Here is a 23708-nt window from a genome sequence, read left to right on the forward strand (position 1 = left end):
CATGATTGTGATCCAGAGGTTATATGTATATATATATATATATATATATATATATATACATATATATATATATATATATATATATATATATATATATATATATATATATATATATATATATGTATATATATATACTGTATATATATATGTGTGTGTGTGTGTGTGTGTGCAGAAATATTAATAAAACAATTAACATCGTGTAGTGTACTCTGAAATATATTACTTTGAAAATTTCCAAAATATATTACTTTGAAACCTGTATCAGTTACAAAAAAAATTGGGCTACTCCCGCTACAAACTCGCTACTTTTAGACCGTCAGCTCGCTACTTTGAGCAACTTGGATGTGGCAACCCTGGAGTGGGAGCGTCAGTGTGACAGAAGCAGCTGTTGCGTGTGTACGCCGGTCAGCTGACTCCTCACCTCACCTCCCCGGAGCCCCGTTATCTCCTTCCTGCCACCACCACACGGTAACTAACCCACTTCTCACACTGCTCTGCACACCTCAGCTCACCTACGCACCGCAAACGTTGCTCCAAAATGCGTTAAATGGCGTACCGGCTTTCAGCATTTCTGATGGGGTTTTTTGAAGCGTTCTCCGCTCTTGCTCATTGCAATCGTGTTTATGATTAACGTTATCGTAATGGATTAGTTGAACTTTTGACCTTGAAGCTGGAGCTGAAGGGTTCTTATCAGCTTTCACAAGTGTCACAAGGGGGTCGGGAGATTGACGGGATCAGCGCTGGAATAATGCGATGCGGATATGAAAATCACCTTTCTATTTTTTTCCTCATTATTTATTTTTTCACTCGGCCTTGGAAGTACAGGTTTTTCAACATTGTCATTGTATAAAAACTGCTGCTGGGTTATTAAGTGAGGCGTGGGGGCATCGGGTATATTAATTCTTGCCAGTAACATGCCTAAAGATTTCAATTTCTTTCTTTATTATGCACCCCATACCCATCCCGTGGGCGGTGGTGTAAAGGATTACAGAGGCACATAGTCGGTTCAGGAACTGAACCCTCTAGTTCGTTTAGCTAAGCAAATAACAATGTTTTGACGCTAGTTACACTATTATTAATGTTATATATACATGTACACATTCTCATACATACATGTACATATATATACGTATACATATATACAGAGGCACATAACTAGTGGCTTTACAAGATTGTAATTACTATATTATGTATCCTCACAATCTCAATGTACCTTGTATATATATAAATAAATAAATAAATAAACATACACATACATATTTAATCACCCACACAAGTACACACATCAATAATTTTTTGGCAAAATGTCTTAATTTCTATTTTCTAATAACATATATATAGGCTTTTGGGTTAACATTTTGGTTTCCAGAATGATATGGTCTGTAGACTGGCATATAGAGGCACTTATTTGATACGTGTGGCAGGGCTAAAGAGCTGAAACTCATCTTGAGGTGATTTCGGGGCTTAGCGTCCCCGCGGCCCGGTCCTCGACCAGGCCTCCTTGTTACACACCCCCAGGAAGCAGCTCATAGCTGCTGTCTAACGCCCAGGTACCTATTTACTGTTAGGTAACAGGGGCATCAGGGTGAAAGAAACGTTTTACCCATTTGTCACCGCCTCCACCGGGGATCGAACCCGGAACCTCAGGACTACGAATCTGAAGCGCTGTCCACCTAGCTGTCAGGCGCCCAGATACTGATACCTCAGTATAGCATCATTTTCAATGATATTTACAATTAAGAGAGATTGGTAAAAATAAAAAAAATTAAGTGATTGGGAAGAACTTAGAACCTTGCTTTCACTGCACCAACTGGAATACAGTAACTTTGTTTCTGACAACTATGAATTTCTGATGGGAGATAAGATGGATTTAATCCATTGTTTAAATGGATCTCTTAATATGGAGGTCCTGATTTTGGAAGGTGCAATGTAGGCAGATATTGATTTGGTAATGGGTTGTGGAAGTATTATATAAATTACCGTGTAATATTATTGAGGTTATAATTTGGTGTTTTAAAACATGGTATAGAGAGAGACGAGTAAAAAAAAGATTATCAAAATCAAATCTGCCTCACATGGGCTAGTAAGCATGCTCCAATGTTCCCTTACTATAGTGCAGTACTAATATTCTATCACAAAACTGCTTATGCAAATCCAGTTTTGTTATCTTTTTTATTCTGCATCCAAATAACATGGCTTCCCTGGGAATAGTGTCAGACATGTGACCTATCTACAATCCTACAGTTAGGTAAGGCTTCAGTATTTGGACAATTCTGTAATTGCCTTTGAGAATGCATTACAATTACATTATTTTTTTATATGATATGCATATTTCAAGAAAACGGTATTATCGTTAGATTTTTGTCTGCTTTAAGTTGTGTACCATTTTTAAAACCAGTTGAGATATTAATGATGAGATAATATCAGGTGATGTAGCAGTAATGCACAATATTACGTCATTTGATAAGATTAAAAGGTGGTTTTTAGGTACTGTTAACTTGATAATTTCAATGTCAGATATTGCCCAGTCTATTTTTGACTAAGAAATTCGGTGTCAGTATGATGCTCTGGCTAGCAGTTGGACCTAGACAACAGGTGTTTACTTAGTTTGAAACAGGGTTGCAAATGTTCCCAGACTTCCCTATACCTCTATTGAGGTGGCTAGACTTGGGTCCTAGTTTTTGGTAGCTCATAATTTATTAGAACTTGGTGTGGCATCTGGTGGTTTGGATGCCTGTTTGACTGATAGATAAACAGATTAGGTAAAAGGAAATGTGCCCAAGCATTTCTGCACTGCCTGGGGTTTGAACCTGGGATCCTCAGTTGAGCCAAGGTCACTAGGCCACTGTTTCACAAGTTGTATTCGACATGCTGCTTTCAGTTTTTACTCTGCTGTTAGTCTTCTGGTTGTACAGTGTCTTGTACAGTATATTTGCCAAGTTAATTGCTAAGGCTACTGTAGGCTGTATTGATTGTAATTGTATGTATGTGCAGTATTGTTATATTTTTACAGTGAATTCAGGTTTACCTATTACTGGACACAATTTTGATTTGGTGTAATGTACACTGTTCAAGCATATCCAGCAACCTGTCGTTTTTTGTTTTTGTGTTTCAATATTTGTGCTGAATTTTGAAAATGCAAATACTATGCAGTACTGTACTGTACTTTATTTTTTTATTTCTTTTTAATAATTTTAACCATTGCAGGAAGTGAGTGGAAGCCATGGCTATTCTTAGCAAGCTGTCCGTAATATCTCAGTCTCGAGATGCGCGACTGTTTGGAGCCACATCTACAGCAGCCTTCCTCTATTGGATCTATTGTGTGTCAAGAGAAGGTGGCCAGAATAGGTCAGTGACATTATGCATAGCATAGTATTATTTATACCTTAATAATTTCATAATGGTTTGATTTGAATGTTTTATGAAAATACATTTTTCTCCATAAATAAAATGGTTCATGTGCATATTATTTACAAATTCTGTATTTTGTATATTTTGTTTGAAAACTCCTTAATATTTGTGGCTGGCTGGCTGCTGTAATTTATTACCAATAGATTTAAGTTTGTTCTAATTGATTTTGAAATCAAAAGTTTAAGACCTCTAACCATAAAATACAAGTGTGTCTTTTGTCTCCAGGGGTTTTGTATGGGAGAATGTCAATTTAAAAAAAAAAAGGTTTCATTTTGAAACTTTTATTCGCTATTGCATGACTAGAACTTTGAAATAAAGGGGTAGCTCATGCATGAGCACTGAGCCAGCATACATGGGGATCTATCAGGTACATACATTATTTAGTGCATCATGTGCTGTGGAACATGTGGTTGTAAACATTGTAGCTGTGATGTGTTCCTAGTAGTACCATGGTTGTGGTTTGGATATCTTGTAATATAAAATGTAGTATATGATGTAGAATATGCAAAAAAAAATCATCATTAACAAGTAGTTTTACATGAATTTACCAGAGCCACTAACACTAGTGGTCTTAATGAGGACAGAAAGCTGGCAGCTTGTTGAAGGATCCCCCCCTTTGCCTTGATCTTTTCTAATTGTACTTTAAAAGTTAAGAGAGTTTTGACATATACGGCTTAGGTGGGTAGGTACAGTAGTTCCACGGGTTTATAACCCTCTGGGTGAAAAAGCATCCCATTCTCAGTCCTACATTGTGGCTTGTTGAGCTTAAAACTGTTGCTCCTTGTTTGTGTTACATTGATGTTTTGAAGAAATTGTCCAGATCAACATCCTCCAAATTGTACAGTACAGTTTTTTAAGTTTCAATGAAATATGCTCTGTCATGCCTGGTTTGCAGTGTTAACCCTGTGGCCCTCAACTGTTCCTGATACGTGAGTTGACTTATCTGTGAAATGATTTTTGTTGCCCGGTGTTGCACTTTTTTCCAGAGCAACCATGTCCTTCTGAAGATGTGGTCTCCATGCTTTTTTCTTTGTTTTAACCATTCTACTCTTCTTCCATTTATTCCATGTGCCTGTAATTTCCTTGCCAGACTTTCATGTGGTACCTTATCAGAGGCTTTAGCAAAATCCATGTATACTACATCTACCAGAATTCCTTTGAGTAGCTGGTTATAGTTTACAAAGATGTGAGCAGGTTTGTAAGGCAGGATCTATTTTTCACAAACCCATGTGTTGATTTTACAATATTGTCCATTGAAAGATGGTGAATGCTTCCCTCCATTAGGATTCTCTCCATGAGCTTGCAGATGTGTGATGTCAAGCTGATTGGACAGTAGTTCTCCTCTGAGCTCTTTCTACTTTTTTTTTTTTTTTTTTTTTTTTTTTTTTTAAATAGAGGGGACTAGGGGGACTATTCCTTATTATATTAGTTATTAGTTGGACTTGGTTATCCTTGTGTCTTGTAGAATGAAACAATTGAGTATTGTATGTTTAAGGTTTTTGCATTACTGGTACTTGAGTGCTCTATTGCTACTTACCTTTATCCCTAAAGTTCATTCAGTATTGGCACTCGTTGCCATCCACTTTCTGTCCAATATTGGAGGCAAGAAAAGGCCTCCAATATTCTACACAGTTTACTATGACTAGCCACAGAACTGATGTTATCACATTCCTATCACACTCCCAAATATGAATTCATTTCCACAAGGTTATATTATGAAGGTGGATGAGGTCGTTTCATAATGCATAGATGTAGGAAACAATAGTTGGGTGCTCTCTCTACCTCATGCTGTGAATTTCATAACTAGCATAGTGCTCACCGATATCTGAACAAGGTACATTGTCTTTTATCAGTCAGGATCATCTATGACATTATCGATGCAAAATAATTGCAGTTACCTATTTTATTCATCATTATTAAGGGGTGCTGTAGTCCCTAGCTGCATAAATGCTGTGAACTCCTGCTGCATACACCAGCCTTGGTCACTATCTTAAGTATTGAGGCTCTCACCCCCCAGTATGGATGCCAATGATTTATTTTGCTCATGATGGCATATGTTTACTGGAGTCTTGAGATAGAGGATGCAAGCCCCTTGTACCCATGGGAGTTTTGAATCATTCCCTCTACCTAAAAGTATCTCAAGGGAGCCGAGCGGACAGCACACTGGACTTGTGATCCTGTGGTCCCGGGTTCGATCCCGGGCGCCGGCGAGAAACAATGGGCAGAGTTTCTTTGACCCTGTGCCCCTGTTACCTAGCAGTAAAATAGGTATCTGGGTGTTAGTCAGCTGTCACGGGCTGCTTCCTGGGGGTGGAGGCCTGGTCGAGGACCGGGCCAAGGGGACACTAAAGCCCCGAAATCATCTCAAAATCTCAAGAAGGCGGCGCTATGCACAGTGCAGTGGTTAATGCCCATTTCTTCCCTGTTGACATTATTTATTCCACTATACTCCTAAGATAACATTTACTCGGCTCTTTATTCTGTGGTGAACCTATACCTATTCTAGTGTTTTCAAAGTTCAAGTGCCCATAATTGTCTTCCAGAAAGCAGACAAAAGATGAAGTCAAATTTGTGGTTAACGAGTCTGGCCGTTCTGGTGACAGAAGAAGAGCACAAGTACAGGTATGTGTATTATTTAATAATTAATGTATCTATTATTTCATAAATGTCTTTTATGACTAGATGTGGAGATCTTCTCATTTAAATGTTATTTTTGACTACTGCTCCATCAATCATCTATTTTTCATTTCTTTCCGAGTTGGTTAATTTTTCTGCTCCCTGTAAGGTATGATCCACTGTGTTAATGGAAAATTATCATGCACCATCTGGAAGGACAAAATATTGCTCAGATGCCACAAGGAACATTGTTAAACTATCCCTGCAGGGCCATTTAAGGTACTGTTCTCTAGTAGGTGGAATAGGTTGGCTATGAGAAGTTGGATTGGGTGTGGTTAATAGCCAGAACCTTCCTTTGGTAGACACCCAGGGTCACATTGGGAAGTGGGGAAAGTGGGTGAGGGAAGGGTCTTCATGAGGCTTGGGTTAATGAACTCATTCATGGATGGATTGATAAATCTCCATTACTTCTCTAGCACCTTAAATGACCCTGCAGGGACAGTTTTTAAAGATTCCTGTGGTACCTTTGCAACATGTAAATTGTTGTGACTATGCACAGTTCCTTTCCAATACTTAGGGTGCAGCAGAATGTGCTCCAAAATAGGCATTAATAAATGCAAAGCCTGATTTGTTAATGTATTTTTAATGTGGTAAACGTCTGATTATCTGACTTTTAGATATTCAACATGTCCTGGTGTCTGACCTTTCCAAGATAGGCTGAGTCAAGATCTTTCAACTACAGTACATAAACAGTATGTAAGGTTTGTAACTCATGAGAGATGAGCCTAGATTGGTTAACTGCACATATTCAGCCTTAGTAGTTTGAGAGTCAGCCACTAGGTCACTATCCACAGCTTGTGCATGCTCAGTTTCCATGAGGGTCAGATAATCAGAATTTTTCTCTTCATTAGTTGATACATGCATACGTGTTCTCAATACTTTAAGGGATATTGGGTAAAATAATGTTGTTGCTAAATTTATCACTTCAGACATGAATCATTTAGGTCAATCCCAATTAAGAGTTCAGTGGTGGTTATCTTGAGGTTATCTTGAGATGATTTCGGGGCTTTAGGGTCCCCGCGGCCCGGTCCTCGACCAGGCCTCCACCCCCAGGAAGCAGCCCGTGACAGCTGACTAACTCCCAGGTACCTATTTACTGCTAGGTAACAGGGGCATTCAGGGTGAAAGAAACTTTGCCCATTTGTTTCTGCCTCGTGCGGGAATCGAACCCGCGCCACAGAATTAAGAGTCCTGCGCGCTATCCACCAGGCTACGAGGTGTATTATATGGTGAAACTTTGATGAACATAAAGATTCATATTGTTATTTGTCTTGGCTATTAACAACTGCAAGCTATTGCATTGAACTTGAAGATTAACTCTCTTTAAGACATTACTAATTGTAAATTAGTAATGTCTTAATAATTGTAAAGACCAAAGAACAGGCAAATAAATAAAAAAATAAATGGTTGATTAACCTTCATGCTGTAAACTACTTGTAAGCAATTTTGTGGTTTCCCTGATCTGTGCGGACATCGCCAGTGAGCGTGTAGACATGTGGGTGACTAGACAAAGTCTAGACTGCTTGCGTCTGTGACCATCAGGTCTCTGGGGACTGAGTGCCCTTGATCTGATAAACTTAAGAAGCTATCAGTGCATACCTAGCCTCTGCTCACATGACGTGATAAATTTATTATACTGTACGGTAGTTATCTTTATGATAGGCATAGTCGTGCAAGAGATCATCACTATCATTGGAGGTGTGGTGAAAAGTATTCAGCATCACCACCTTTTAAATAAAGCAAGAATTTGTTATTCTCACAATCGCTGATCAGCAATTTTAATAATTGCACTGAATTCAAATATACCAGGTATCAAAATACATGATAAACGGGTATTTTCATCTTGCAAGCAGACAACTTTTTGAAAGTTGTTGACCAGTGTTATTGTAAATTGCATGAGAGGGATGGTAAGAGTACAAGTATTTCAAAGTTTGTTTGATGGCTTGTTTCCAGGTAAAATGTAGCATGGTAGATCTTCTGTTTAGTGTGAGTTTGTGATTGACATCTGTGAGTTTGGTTTTCTTAGTTCATTGTTGATATTGTACTGTATATTATTTAAGGTATGTGGGTTTGAGGTTGAAGTTAGTGCCATTGGCAAATAGTTCAGGGTTAAGAAGTTTTAGACACACTATTGAAGTCAATGAATATAGTCGATAAGAAATAGGAGAGGTTGTAGTATTTTGCATTGGTGTACTCCTGTGGTTATTGAAAGAATGGAAATGATATTTTTCCTGGCTATGAAATTGTGTGGGGGTTGGTGTGATTTATATATTCACCCCCCCCCCCCCTCCCAAGTGCTAGGTAGATGAAGTCATCTTTTAATTATACTGCACATGCTTTTTGGAGAAGTAAAGACAAATTTTCTAGGATTGAAGTTTACAAGAAGTGTGTGTAGATAGATGCTTGTATATTTCATTTTCAAACTGTTTATAAACTTTGTAGATTATACATTGGTCTTCATTTGTTTGGGTTATCACCCCTCTCTGTGTACTGGAGTTGCATTTAATTCTGTTTAGTATATCAGGCAAAGCTTTGTTTTAGATTCAATTACGAATCTAAAGAAGTTAAAATCTTCCATATCTTGAAAGATTCTATATATAGAATCTTAAAACAAATCTAAGATAGATTTAGGTAAAGTAAAAAATACCCTTTGCTTGTTACTAACATCTTTATATATCTATGTATGTACCTTTGTTTATAAATCAAGCTAAGTAACAAATACAATTATATAAAACCATTAGTCAACAGGTTAATTAAGGAGCCTCTCTTACGAAAAGCTTTGTTCCTCAGGATACTGTACTTGCTCCAATGCTCTTTCTCCTATCAACATAGGCAAATTATAGTGCTTTGTCATCTTTTGGAGATATAATTATCATAAATTATCCTGTCTGAAACGCTATGCATGTTAGTGGTTTTGCAAGAATGTAAAAATACCAATATTTTGTAGTCTCTCAAACCTGTTGTACCTTCTTGTAAATAAATGATTATTATTATTATTATATTTGAGTAAAATTCATAGAGCACATAGGAAACCTGCACACTGATACACTGTAAGCATTTTCCTGTGGTCCTTGAAAAGCATAGTGGTTTTTAACGAAAGGAAAATTCAAGCATCTTTCCTATGGGAAAAAAATCTAGAATTTAAGATTGAATTTGTATGCAAATTGCAGTCAAACCATACCATATAGCAAAAGGAAAACTTGTTTGTTAAGGAGCACAGTAAATTAACTATGGCAACTGAGCAAAATGATGAGCTGGATAACAAGAACTTTTAAAAAATATAGTAAGTTATGTTGCTTCAAGACAGGTCATAATTAAACACTCCAGAGTGCTATGGTGCTGCACATTAACAGCCCAATTTAAGGCTGGCAAAATTGCTTACATGGAGATTGTACTAGATCATTTACTGTCTAAATCTATTCAGCAAAGTCTGATTTATTAGGAGCCTATAAAATCACTAGCATTGTATTTCCTGATGGTAGACAAATTGGAGGTACAGTAAATCATTATCTTTGTAAAAAATAGCAAAAAGATACACAATTATATAAGTGGCCAGGAGGACATGGTAGTGTGTGCTAAATTGCTGCACTGAAAAGTTGAGGAACCCTCTGTCCTGCGTGACAGTGAATACCAGCATTATCCTCACTTTAATTAATAAGACTTTATCAAAATCCTCAGATTAGGCAAAATTGTAATTAATTTTGTCAATAAAGATGTTAATAATAATATACACAAATCTGTAATGGGCTTGGTCTCTAACCATTTTGAATTTTTAGGTGGTTGTATAATCTTATTTGATGAATTGTCTGATGGTGAAAATGCCAATTGTATGAAGACAAATTAATAAGTGTAATATTTGCAGGTTAACAGAGAATTTTTTAAATCTCTGAGGGGCATTTTGCGAATTTTGGTTCCGGGATTTTGGACTGCTGAATCTGGATTCTTAATTCTCGTTGCTGCCTACACTTGTTGTTCGAAGCATGTGTGACATATGGATGATACACAATGGAACTCTCATTGAGAGGTGAGTACTTTCAGTGAGGACTCTCAGGAATCTGTACACCAGTTGATTGACAGTTGAGAGGCGGGACCAAAGAGCCAAAGCTCAACCCCCGCAAGCACAATTAGGTGAGTACTTTATAGTTGTTTTACCAGATTTGTTTTAAATTGTAATATACATAAATTCCCTCCATGAAAATATATTTAGTAAATAGTCACATCATAATATCCATCTGCTGTAATAACAATCAATTTTTTCAATGGATTCAGTTTGATTAAATGTTGTTCAAGTTTTTTATGAATATGGAAGCTCTTTTATGCTATTACCCAACCAAATAGACTGGTTGGTAAAGCTGTGCCCTCGCTTCTTGCAGGGTGGTGGTTGATATCCAATGGTCCAAGTGGTTGTGTGCTATTCCTTCACTCTTTCCTCATAATCCCGTCTTGTCTTCATATTCATTCCAAATACTATATAGTCATTCTGGCTTAGTGCTTTCTCTAATAATTCCCTTACCTTACGCTGCCCATTCCTTTCCCAGTTCCATCATCTCCATGGACTTGAACCACTTCCTCAGACACCTCGTCGAGCTTGTTCTTGCAATGCCAGCTGTAAGTATTGTATCGTGCAATCTTCTGTTATTGTTTTAGTTTGAATATAATAAAATATCACAAAACAAAATCTGCCAAGATTTTGATGGAGTATTTTTACTGTACCGTATTTAGTCACCATATCTTTTATGAAAGTTTGTTAGGAGGCCTGGTCCACGACCGGGCCGCGGGGACGCTAAGTCCTGGAAGCACCTCAAGGTAACCTCAAGGAAGTGTAAATGTCTTGAATACTCTTTACAAATTCATGTACAGTGGAACTTTGATGGAATAATCTACAGTAATGTAATTAGGATCATTTGTTCTGAATGTTCATTATTTTTTTACCACAAATGATATTGCGCATCATTTAATATTGTACATTTTAACACAAATAATGTAGTGTATAAATGATGGATTTTGAGTATAATTAATGCAAATATAATTCTAATTTTTACTTATGATTGGTTTTTATTCTTCTCAACTATATTGTAATTTTTTTTTTACACTAATACAGGCTTGAGAAGTAAAACTTAAAGTATAATTTGTTTGCGTTTACAAAGTAAATTGTCACTTGGAACAGACTTTGATTTTCTTTCAATGAAGTCTTGTTCCATGGAAAATTCTTTTCTACCCATTAAAGGTTCTTTGATTTCTGTTGAGGGTCTTCTATATACTGTAAGCTGTAGCTTAAAGCCATCTACAGTCCCGATGCCATACTCCATTCTGGAATCTCCTCATCAGGGGTGGCCACAGTAGAAGTTTGTCAAGTTGGCTCTATCTTCACACAAATCTTACACTCTTTCAAGCTCTGTTACCCCACTTCCACCACCCTGTCTTTCATATACTGTATTGTCACTCCTCTTCCAAGATATTGGTTATCTACCTCTGTGATATGATCCCCTTATTTCAAACTTGTTCACCTTTCTCTTTAAGCAATCCTCAGGTATCACCTTAACATCCTACCTAAATTCCTTCCCTATTCCATGCTCCCATATTATATATTACTGCCCCCAAGTATTTAATGTCTTGCAATACAGTATCGTCCTCTATTTTATCCTTATCCTACCATTGTCACTCAAATCACTGTCTCACCATTATAACGACGTGCAAAAATCCTTGACATTCCATTTCCTTTTCTCAAATTACATAATCTTACTCTTTTTTTTTTTTTTTCCTTGCCTGGAACATACCTGGAGAGGGTTCTGGGAGTTGTTCTAGTTTCTCCTATACACTACCAAACTCATTCACAATCTTTTACAATTTCTTCTCTCTGCAAAAAAGCACTGCACCATCTACATAAACATGTCAATAACAACTACAATACTTTCATCATAGTCTGCTTTCACTCTGGCTCCAGGTATTCTTGTCTGTATCTCCCTAAATAACCCACGTATATGAAGTATATACACTGCACCCTTTACAAGTTAAACCTTTGTATAAATTATCAAATCTGTGTACTGGAACACCCCTCTAAAATTTGGATATCTCGTGAATTCAGATTCTGGAAGGAAATGGTGAAATTGTTAGTTCATCATGCAAAGTAATTCCCATCACATTATATTTTCTTTTTAGTCTTGCTAATTTTTCTTTTATATTTGTAAATATAGTAACGTATTATTTAAAAGAATGCATTCATATTTTTAAAATGTTTTTCTAAACTTGTATTGCACTATGAATTGTACCAATGAGTTTGTGCCATTTTTTTTTCTGAGGCACCTAGGCATCTTGAGAGGGCATGTTTATCAACTGTGTAATTACCTAAGTGTAGTTACAGGATGAGAGCTATGCTCGTGGTGTCTTGTCTTCCAAGCACTCTGTCATATAACACTTTGAAACTACTGACGGTCTTGGCCTCCACCACCTTCTCACCTAACTTGTTCCAACTGTCTACCACTCTGTTTGCGAAAGTGAATTTTCTTATATTTCTTCGGCATCTGTGTTTAGCTAATTTAAATCTATGAGTGTGTGTTCCTCACTTGTGAATGTGCTTTGACCTCTCATTATTAAAGTAATTTTTGCTGCTTTTTCTTATGGTATATCATTATTTGTGAGTAGAAACCATGTCATGCTGCAATGGTGTATAGATTCATCAGACAAGGGAAGAAGGAACTTCTTTCCATGGATAATAAGGCTGAGTTATTGGAAAAAATAATTTAGCTAGGGTGGAAAATAGGCATTGGTACTAGTGTTGTTTCTGACATTCCCCAGGGGTGCATCTCCTGGGGTAAGGTGCATGTCTGGGGTGACCCAGGATGCTAGTTCAATTCCACTGGTCTGCTCTAAAGATCTACTTCCTACCAGTGATTTTTCATGGGGTTTGATGTTGGCTGGTCAGGTACCGCCAGAGTAGCAGTCTTTTGTTTAGTTTCATTGGAATTCGACATATGTGCTGTAAAATTTACAATGAAAAAAGCATCTGCATTATTATTAAGAGTTATATTTTGTAGCATTATTGAATACTTCAAAATAATTACATACAGGGTGTATGTAACATTCAGAATACATCATTGTAACAAAAGTTATTTAATCTCGTAAAAGGTCTTCATTCTGAATCGCTATTTGCATTGTGTGGGTGGAAGTTGTAGACCACCACATAGCACAGTTATTTATTTATTATGTCAAGGCACCAGAATAATGTCTGAAAATGTATTTTAATGTATATTCCTCACATTTCAGATTTCACTGGTAAATAATGTTCTCAAGTATGGGCTCAATGAAATGAAGCTGCGATTCAGAACCAGATTGTCCAATCATCTTTATGACAGCTACTTGAAGTAAGCACTTAGTTGGCTATTTTTACTTTGTAGTTTATTTGCTGCTACCAAACTAATGCATTTGAAGTGTAGTCTATTAGTAGTCATCTGTAACTGACCTATATTATATGGTGTGGTGTTGAGCGATGTACATAGTATTCGTCTTCCTTAACGGCTGCTTAGCTTGATATTAATAGGATAAGCACACGTTATATTTTAGGTAGTCGGTTTTCCCTTCCCTTTTCCTCTGCTTACTACTAAATTGCATCATCTCAAGTTCTTCCATTGTTATTCAAGTTTGCTTTTCTTGAGTAAGTTTGTGTGTTGTAGTTGTGTGTTTGTTTACGTCTAAAGGAGTGGCGGCCAGTGGCGGTCTAGCTGGTGTGTGGTGGTCACTCCTTGCTGCTGTTTGACTCAGCATATCAACTTAGTGGTTCCTTATAGTAATCACATATGTAGATACTTATATATAACGTGTATATGTAGTGTAATGACAGCAAAAGGAGTGTTGGAGAAGCCATTTTGGTGAGGGAGGTGGCAACATCTGCATGACTTGTCATGCTGTGTAAGGGTGGCTACTATGCTCTTTGGGCACTTATACCGCCTTAGTTAAACAGTTATAGTGAATAAAACATGTAGATACTTGTATATAATGTGTGTATAGGGTAATAACACCACAAACAGTATCCGTGAAGGAGTAATGTTAGTGCATCTGGCCTTGAACCAGTGATGATGGGAGGGAGGGAGCACGAGTTGTGTGTGGTCACCTGTTACTGTCTGCCATCACCATACAAGATTAGTGGTTCGTTATGGGGAACACAAATGTAGATATTTATATATAACCTGTGTATATAGTGTCATAACCAACAAAGTATTTGTTCACTGTTTCATGAACATAATAATTGAATGAATAATATGCACACCATAATTTTGAGTACAGCGATGATTCACACATTTTATTATATAAATATATCACACTATTGAATAATATTACAGAAAAAAAGAGAAAAAATAAATCACATTGAAATAATTAATTAGTTATATCTTTGTGGCAACCCCCTGCCTGACAGCTGGAGCGAAGCAGAACTTCCCCGACGCATGCTGAGTCGGCGCCTTTTTTTTTTTTTTTTTATTTGTTTTTGCCAGATTTCCCCGACCTATTGCGGCCAAAATATGCCACTTAAAATTTTTTAATTATTTTTCCCGTGATCAGGGAACTCAAATTAGCAAGTTAAGAATAATTTTTTTATTTTTTTATTTTTTTTTAATGTGCCTGTGGGTGATGAATGCCAAATAGCCCTTAGCAACACAAGGGTTAAAAGATGACATGTAAATAAAAAATATTTGTGCAGATAATCTCGGGAAACTTATAATTACTTATATAAATTTATTTTTCAACTTGAATTTCTGATCATTGTTAATTTAACTTCTATCATACAATTTGAATTAATTTAACATTTAAACTTTATATTATTTATCATTTAACGACGACTACGAAATGTTGTCGGCTCTTCACTTTCTAGTGTGGGGTTTGGTCAACATTTTTCAGCCACATTATTGTGACTCATCATCTGCTTATCATTGTAAATGTTTGGATACTTTTACACAAGCTTGTGTTAATGACTGGGAAAAAATCATTTTTAAAAGAAAGTTACATTTAGGTTTTTGGTGCACTATATTAAAGTAAATGCTTCAAGTTAACTACTATTTTAACTGATCATCATAATTTCTTGCCCAGAACAGAGTACTTCCATTGCATTTGGACTTTATTCGATCAGGTTTTGTTCAAGCAGACTTATATTATAACTTTGAAGCAGCTTAACAATTTACTCGCATAATGGGCTCGTTTGGAATGGTTTTACCATCTAGTACGTTTTAAGTACTGTAACATTTCAGTTAATAGGTTGTAGTCACTGTGAAAGGTACCGAGAACATAAATTGTTTTGGAACTATATTTTATTATAATGTACTGTAATTACACAAGTGTAATTACCTGTGTATACCTATATACAATAATACCTACATGTATACTGTACCTATACCAATACACAATACAGGTAATTACCTGTATAATAGTGTATGAATTTTATTGCTTTTTAACACAATTTATTTCTGCAGGGGCTTTACATACTACAAAATGAACAACCTGGATAATAGAATTAGCAATGCAGATCAGCTGTTGACCCAAGATGTAGAGAAGTTCTGTGACTCTGTAGTGGAGCTGTATTCCAACATCAGCAAGCCAATTCTTGATATTTTGATATATGTACAAAAACTGACTCAGGCCATTGGTGGTCAGGTAAGGTGGAAACAAATACCGTACCATTTTAACCATAGTTGTTGTGGGAGAATCCCGAGAGACCATTCTCAGTGCACCGATCTTCGTGAACAGTTGTATTGAACTTTGGTTTACAATGCTGTACATGTTTTGAAATGAAGTGATTTCTTCATTATTGAATTCAATAATTATTGAATATTGATAATGGATTTAACAGTTATTGATAATTCTCGGTATTGAATTTCATTTATTTACCCTCCTAAATTTTTTGTCAACTTTGCACATTAAAGAACTGTTCAGAATTGATTTTTTACACCAGAAAAATGTGATTTGTCATTATTTTGTGTTAATCAATCTAAATCTTATTCATAAAAATATTACAGTACATTAATCTAATTTTGTATTGTGTTAATAAATCTTTAGGTAAATATTTAATTTTATACAATAAAATTCTTTGCCATGGAATTCTATTTATTCTGTGTTCTTTTTACAAAATTTGTGTGCAAGATGGTGAATTCATTCTCAAGTAAACTTGAAATCAGCTGTTAATAGTACTGTAATTTGTCATATAAAATATTTTTTAGTATATTTAGTATATGCTCTTGTAATTCTGATGCCTGAGTATATACAATTAGCTCTTCTTACTTACACAGGCTCCTGGTGTGATGATCCTTTATCTCATCCTTTCTGGAAGTCTGCTCACCCACCTGCGCCGTCCCATTAGTCGGTTAACGGTTACCGAGCAGCGACTTGAAGGAGAGTTTAGATTTGTTAATTCTCGTCTTATCACCAATTCTGAGGAAGTTGCATTTTACCAAGGAAACTCGCGTGAGAAGAAGAATATTGATTCCTCATTCAACAGACTTGTAAGCAATCAGATTTTTTGCAGTGAAGTTTTCAGGTATTTAATTTCCTAGGTATATATTTAAGCTGCACATGTTTTTCAGCTAAACTTAGGTAAGTATGTCCAGCAATATCTTGTAACACTATAGCATATGGTTCACCTATTAGGTTTGCCATGTTTGGGAACAAGGCAGTCTTTTAGGTTTATCGAGGCCCCTCCTAGACTAACTACTGGTGACCTTTCCCAGGATGCAACCCACAACAGTTGCCTAATTCTCAGGTGCTTATTTACTGCCTGATGAACTGAAGGATCTTTTGAAAGGGAATATGCCCAACTATCTCTGTCTTGTCTAGGGGTCAAACTCAGGATCCCCAGTTTGCTCCATTTAAACCCAGGATCTCCATTAAGCCAACGACATAAATGGGATGTAAATTAAGTTGGGAAGTGATATTATTACAGGTACAGTTTTTGATATTTAAACAAAATTTATAATTCTGAAATTAGATTGCACTGATCTTTCAGTTGTCTGTGATTAATGGTGTGCTGCCAAGAATTATTTGGTTCAAATAATTAATAGGTTTAAAGGGTAATAGCATAAATATAGAATTACTAGATATAATATGGAATGGAAACTTCAGTATATTAGATTTAAATGAGATAAACTGTTTATGTCCCACATGTTTAAGATGCTTGCAATTCTTGTTTCATATTTTTCAGGCTAGTATAATTGCATCTGCTTCAAGAATGATAGTATCAAAATTCAGTATTATGCATTTACATTTTGTAAAGATTTGGGTTGATGGAATGCAATTTGAAATAAATATATTGGTTGTTGTTTGAACTTCAGAAGCAGCTAGTGGAAAGAGGATTGCTGCAGGCATTGTATACTAATGAGAATGTTAAAGTTTAATGGTGACAGAATGGCATGTGTACGATAAAGAAGACAAATGGAGGCACATTATATGCTAGATGCATAGTCTGGAGGTCAAGAAAGTGGAACAAACTACCAAGAAGCATTGCCGTGTGTGAAAGGGAGGGGGGTGGGAAGGGGGTGCAAAGCAACCCAGACAAAACCTAATTAGGAATTTTGTATGAATTATGCTCTTCCCCCGAGTACTACTTTTGTGGTGGTCTGTGTCCTGTGGATTTCAAACACCTATTGATTTCCTTTTATATTTTATTTCATGGCAGTAAAAATCTGGAGTAATCTGGACTTACTGGATAGTGTGAATATTGACTGTTTTTGTGCTACCTTGGGACTTGGATTTGATGTTGTCAAGGTCACCAAGATTCTGCCTGCAATTCCACAGCTGGCCCGACTCCACATGTACACTTTGATGTGTGTGATGATAATATATTGCAATAGTTCAGTTCTTCTATCTGTTAATTATTTGTAGGGTTTTTTTTTGGCAGTATTTAGTTAGAGGGGTTTATTTCTCAACCTTTTGAGAGAGGTCGAGAAATAAAAGGTTGAGAAAGACCTAATTTGTTTAGCATGAACCTTCCTGTTAAGGTGGTCTGCCAATTAGTGATATCCCTTGTTCACCAGTTTGTTACTCTATCCCTCCACTCCTTACATGCTACTCTTCCACAATATTTCCCTTTGTAATGATTTTATGTACCCCACTCGTATTATTGGTGATATTTAACGCCCTCTGATTATTTCGCACTTTGATGGTGCTACATAGCCTTCCCGGTTTGGTGCCTTCTTTTGATAATTACCTTACCTTATGTACCCCAACTCAACCCTTGTCTTCCTTCATGCATGTTCAAATTACAGTACAGTATATATAAATGTGTGTGTTTGAATTTGGAGGAATACTCCTTGGAGTGACATGTTCACAGGTTCAGAGAGTTGTCTCCCTGATATCCAGAGTAAGATATCTGGCAGAGGTTATTTGCAAATTATTGTTGATGTAAATTTTGTTTTAAATTGCAAATAATTTTGTTAAAATTGCTGCTGTGGAATAGTTCTTTTCATGTGCAGTAATTGCAAATTTTGTACTTTGGCTTGCAGATTTGAATGGCTGTTCATCAGTAATTTGTAAACTGAACTGCAAATTTGATTGAATATTGAGGTATGGAAGCTTTCTGGAAATAAAATTAAACAAACCTTGTGGTAGTGATAATATTCAAAGTAGGTAGCATAAACATGTTTGATAAAATATGATGAGAAATGAAAAAGTTCAATTTGTGCATCGACAGGTCAATCACCTGCGTTCCTTTATCTTCTTCCGGTTCAACATGGGCTTCATAGACAACATTATTGCTAAATGTGAGTAGTTGTGTGTGCAGTTTGATGCCTTTGATTTTTGTCGAAGTTTTGAGTTAATTTACGCTAAGAAGTTGAGGGTGAAGGGTGGAAATATGCTTGAAGGGTTGTTAACATTCTTATAAAAGAATTTTACAAGAATGTAACAACTCTTGTATATACAGTACAGTATCTAAAAAAAAAAGTGTTTTCACATTATAGTATGCGCTGAACAAGTCTATTTTGATGTAGTTGTCATTTACATATACTGTAGCAGTTTCCATTAGTATTAGGGAGGATCTAATGTATGGAAAGCTTGAAGGTAGTTTCAGCAAAGAAAAGGATTGGAATCAGATGACATAAAGGCATGCATATAAATTATAAGAAAATAGTATTCTCTTGAAAAAATGCTGTCAAGATTAGTTCATCCATCTAGTAGTACAAATGTTCTTGTGACCCACAGAGTGATCTGCCGACACAAGATGAAGGGTAATCCCCAGGTGTATAGCATGTTTCATTTTTCTCGCTTGTAAAAGCAATCTAACACTTTACTATTTTTACTTTATATATAATGAGCCTTCCCAAACATAGGGTCACCTTAAATTTTTTCATATTCATTTTTAGTATTTCTAGTCTAATGTAGCATCTGTAATTCTTCTAATATATTTATATCTTTCTAGATCTTGCTACATGTGTTGGGTTTACTGTGGTGGCATATCCCTACCTCACACCATCTCGATTGGCAAACAGTGATTACAAAACTAGAATGCAGGTAAGTTATTTCCTATCATTAGATCTAATGACTTTGTTAATAAAATATTTTGGTACATTTAGGAAACCAGTTTGACTTGATCACACTGGCCTCATGTGCTCCCGAGTTGGCTATCATGATAAATGATTGTCGTAATTCTTAGATCTTGAGTTATTTAGGGTCTCAAGGTCGTGTTCGTTATTAATGTTTTAAATGTATTTTAATACTAGTTCCCAAGCATAACCCATTGGTTGCACATCTCAGACAGTGCCCTGGTGTGAAAAAAAATTCCTAAAGCTATTTTTCCTTCTAATTTTATTAAAAGGCATTCCCAGATCACAAGAAATCTCATTAATATGATTACTTTTTGCATTTGAAATGGAATGTTGGAGGTGAACCTAACCTCACACCCAAAGTGCATGGGGGGGGGGGGGGGCACTGCATGAAAATCCTGAAATAGCTTCAATTGAAGCTTCAGGTCCCATAGGGGATTCAGTTGAATCCCAGGTTGCATTTTTGACAATGTTGTGATGTAGTGGTCTAAAATGTGTGCTTAGGAGTACCCAGAGCATAGGTTCGAATCCTCCTCATGGCTCCTACTTTTTCCCTCATTGATGCGTCACGTTAATGTGATTTCTTTGTGTACTGCTATTATCACAATACTGGTCACTAACTACTGAATGAGTCTTTTTTCCACGGGGTCCCATTTCATGATGCGTAGACACGCCAAACTGCAGCTGTGTGCTGTGGATGTCTGCCTCATGCTGTGAACGTCGTTGCTAGCATTGTGTTCTCTGATATTTGAATCTTGTACATAGTTTTTGTTGGTCAGGATCTTCTATGACACTATTGTCGTTAAATAATTGCAGTTACTGGCTTACTTCGTTATCAAGTGATGATGTGGATGTATGGCAGTGCTAGTGTGCTAATGCTTCATGTGCTATCAAAGGGCACTTTCAGTGCTGAGGTCCCTCACACCCAAGAGGGGCACCTACAATTCTGTTCTAAGATGGCATGTGTTCACTGGAGACCTGAGGAAGCAGATGTGAGCCCTGTGTACCTGTGGGAGTTTTAAATCTTGTGCGGTACTTTAAAACTTCCTTGACTGTTTTGTAGCTTACAGATAATTAGCAAGAACATCTCAGGTTGTGTTGTGCAGTTGAAAGGTTAATAATCTCAAGAATGAGGTCATTTCATAAATGATGTAATAATAATAATTTATAATAATTTTTATTTAGGCAAAGGTACATACATAAAAGAGATTTTACAAAGTTTGTTGGCTTTATAGATAAGAGCTAGTACATACAATGCCTAAAGCCACTATTACGCAAAGCGTTTCGGGCAGTTACCAACTTTTGTATCTTAATTGTATTATAACTACATTGTCAAAGTAACCATGTATATTCTAAACTGTACAGCATAAGAAATTGTTAATGTGTTTAGTGTGGCTGATTATCACCTTGTATCTTGTGTATTTACCCACACATTTTTTAATTTTTCAAATCTGGAACAGTGGCACATTTCTATTTGATACTTTCCCTTCCAGTTATATTGAAAGATCTTGATAGTTGCAGTTTTTTAGCTTTAACACTTAAAGTGCACATCACGTCATATGACGTGTTGGAGTACTACGCAAGATTTAAACGGCCCGCGGATACACGGGGTTCACCACACCTTCATCAGAGCTCTTGTAAACAGACAGCCATTTTTTAAAAAAATCGTGGGCCAAACTCCCGGGTGTTATTGGCCTCAGTATTGAGTGAGCAACCAAGCCTGACGCACCCAGCATGAGCTAACAGCACTGCTGTTCAGCTTGTGACCACAGCATCGCCTAAAAATGCCAAAATATACTGTTCATGCTATTATGTAGCGCTGATATTATTATAGAAGACCTCTGACTGTGATAAAACTGACCAGGGTTCTGATAATAGCAGGATTGTGGTGATATTTAGTGCTGTGAGCCATGGAGGGAGGATGGTGGCGATGTCTTCTGACTGTGTGTGGCCACCTTTTATTGACTGCACTCAGCATACCAGCTTAGTGGTTCGCTATGGTGAACACAAATGTAGACACTTATATATAACGTGTGTATAGAGGGTATAAACAGCAAGAGAAGGTTTGGAGCCGCCATTTTGGTGAGGGCGGTGGACGTCGTCTGCACGACGCCACCGTGCAGATGACGGTGTTTACTGGTTACCACGATGGTCTTTGGGCACCATACCAGTTTATTTGTACAAGTATGGTGAATAAAACAGGTAGATATTTATATATAATGTGTGTATATAGCGTAATAACACCACAAACAGTGGAGGAGAAATATTAGTGCGTCTGGCCATTGAGGGTGGCAGCCATCAGCTGACTGTGTGAGGTCCTACGTATTTGTGCCTTTACTCACCATACAAGCTTAGATGTACAGTTATGGTGAACAAAACATGTAGATACTTATATATAACGTCTGTATATAGTGAATTATAGAAAAAACAGTATTGTGGGAGGAGAATGTGGGTGAGTCAGATGACTGGAGGGAGGGCGGGAGTGGCTGGCTGGTACACGGCGGTCACTCCTCATTACTTTTTGACTCATAATAGCTACTTAGTGGTTCGTTATAGTGAACAAAACATGCAGATACTTATATGTAACCTGTGCTTATAGTGTAATAACTGACAAAGTATTTGTTCACTGATTGATGAACATAATTGAATCAACAATATGCACACCATATTTTTGAGTACAGCAATGATTCACTCATTTTATTATATAAATATATCAAACTACACACTATTGAATAATATTACAGCAAAAAAAAACTTTGAAAATCAATCAGAGACATTGAAATAATTAGGTAATTATCTCTTTGTGGCAACTCCGGCCTGACAGCTGGCGAGCAACAGACTGCCTGGGACGCATGCTGAGTCAGCGCCTATAATTTGCCAGACTTTCCCCGCCCTATAGCGGGCAATATATGCCACTTGCGATTTTTTTATTATTTTTCCCAGTGATCAGTGAACACAAATTAACAGGTTAGGAAGAAAATTTTTTTTTTTTTTTTTTTCAAAATGACATGCGCCTGTGGGGATGACAGGATATTAAACCCCGAGCATGTTAAGGGTTAATAATGCTAGTTACACTACTAATATTATTTCCTACTCTTAGGACTACTACAAAAGTGGACGAATGCTTGTGAAGTTGGCCGAGGCAATAGGACGGCTGGTGTTGGCTGGACGGGAACTGACAAGATTAGCTGGCTTTACAGCTCGAGTTCAGGAGCTCTTGACTGTTCTTAAAGATTTAAATACTGGAACATATAAGCGTACAATGTTGGAAAGCAAAGCAATCAATGGTGAGTAGTATCTTGGAAGCTGAAAATTGCAACTATGGTATAGAATAACCAAACTGTTACTTTGGGAGGGCTGGGAGTGAGACACTCTTGAACCTGTTGTTTTTCACCAAATTATTCTTCAAAGTTTTCTTTAGGTAGACAGCATTCTTGGAAAGATTTCATATTTTTCTAATTTATAAAAGTTAGTGTTTACAATGATTTGATAATGGCTGTATCAATATAGCATTCAATAAGTAAAGTTGAGTCTTCACCTGATAATTAGAAATTGAAATAAGTTTGAGGTATCAATACACAATGGTATCAGGATTCAGGGATTCTCACCCGGTTCTGATAATTAAAATGTTCTTCATATCTTGGATAATTCTGGGAACTATGGATTTTTTTATGGATCATAATATATTAAGATTTTTGTTAGCAGCCTTCCATTACAAAATCATATCCAATGTGATAATCCCTCCCAGTAAGATTAATGATTTTGCTGATTTTTGTTATCGATTAAGCATATTTTGAATTAATATATATTTTTTCTTTCCAGGTGTGTTGGGCAGACCTCTTATTCCTAATGCAGGAAAAGTCATCAATGAAGATAATGTAATTCGTTTTGAAAAAGTTCCACTTGTTACTCCCAATGGAGATGTGCTGGTGGAAGAGCTAAATTTTGAGGTCAAATCTGGAATGAACGTTCTTGTTTGCGGCCCCAATGGTTGTGGCAAGTCTTCTCTCTTCAGGATTCTTGGAGAGGTGAAAGCAGCTTTACTCTTGGTGTAACGCTGGTAGTGTGATAACATGAAGTAGTGAATGGCTCGTGCTGTATGTC

At 36.7% G+C, this 23708-nt stretch overlaps 1 protein-coding gene across 1 annotated transcript in view; it reads left to right on the forward strand.

Moving 5' to 3' along the window:
• The first annotated feature begins 337 nt into the window (after positions 1-337).
• Positions 338-23708, forward strand: part of LOC123755046 (ATP binding cassette subfamily D member Pmp70) — a 32444-nt gene continuing 9073 nt past the window's right edge. Inside the window, 13 exon segments of the mRNA XM_069305493.1 lie at positions 338-468; positions 3208-3348; positions 5955-6033; positions 9950-10048; positions 10050-10111; positions 10626-10695; positions 13351-13448; positions 15546-15726; positions 16359-16571; positions 18755-18824; positions 19481-19572; positions 22705-22891; positions 23427-23632. Of these exon segments, the coding sequence (XP_069161594.1) occupies positions 3224-3348; positions 5955-6033; positions 9950-10048; positions 10050-10111; positions 10626-10695; positions 13351-13448; positions 15546-15726; positions 16359-16571; positions 18755-18824; positions 19481-19572; positions 22705-22891; positions 23427-23632 (1482 nt within the window). The 5' untranslated portion in view covers positions 338-468; positions 3208-3223.

This window comes from Procambarus clarkii, chromosome 55 (genome assembly GCF_040958095.1).
Source record: "Procambarus clarkii isolate CNS0578487 chromosome 55, FALCON_Pclarkii_2.0, whole genome shotgun sequence".
NCBI classification, from domain to species: domain Eukaryota; kingdom Metazoa; phylum Arthropoda; class Malacostraca; order Decapoda; family Cambaridae; genus Procambarus; species Procambarus clarkii.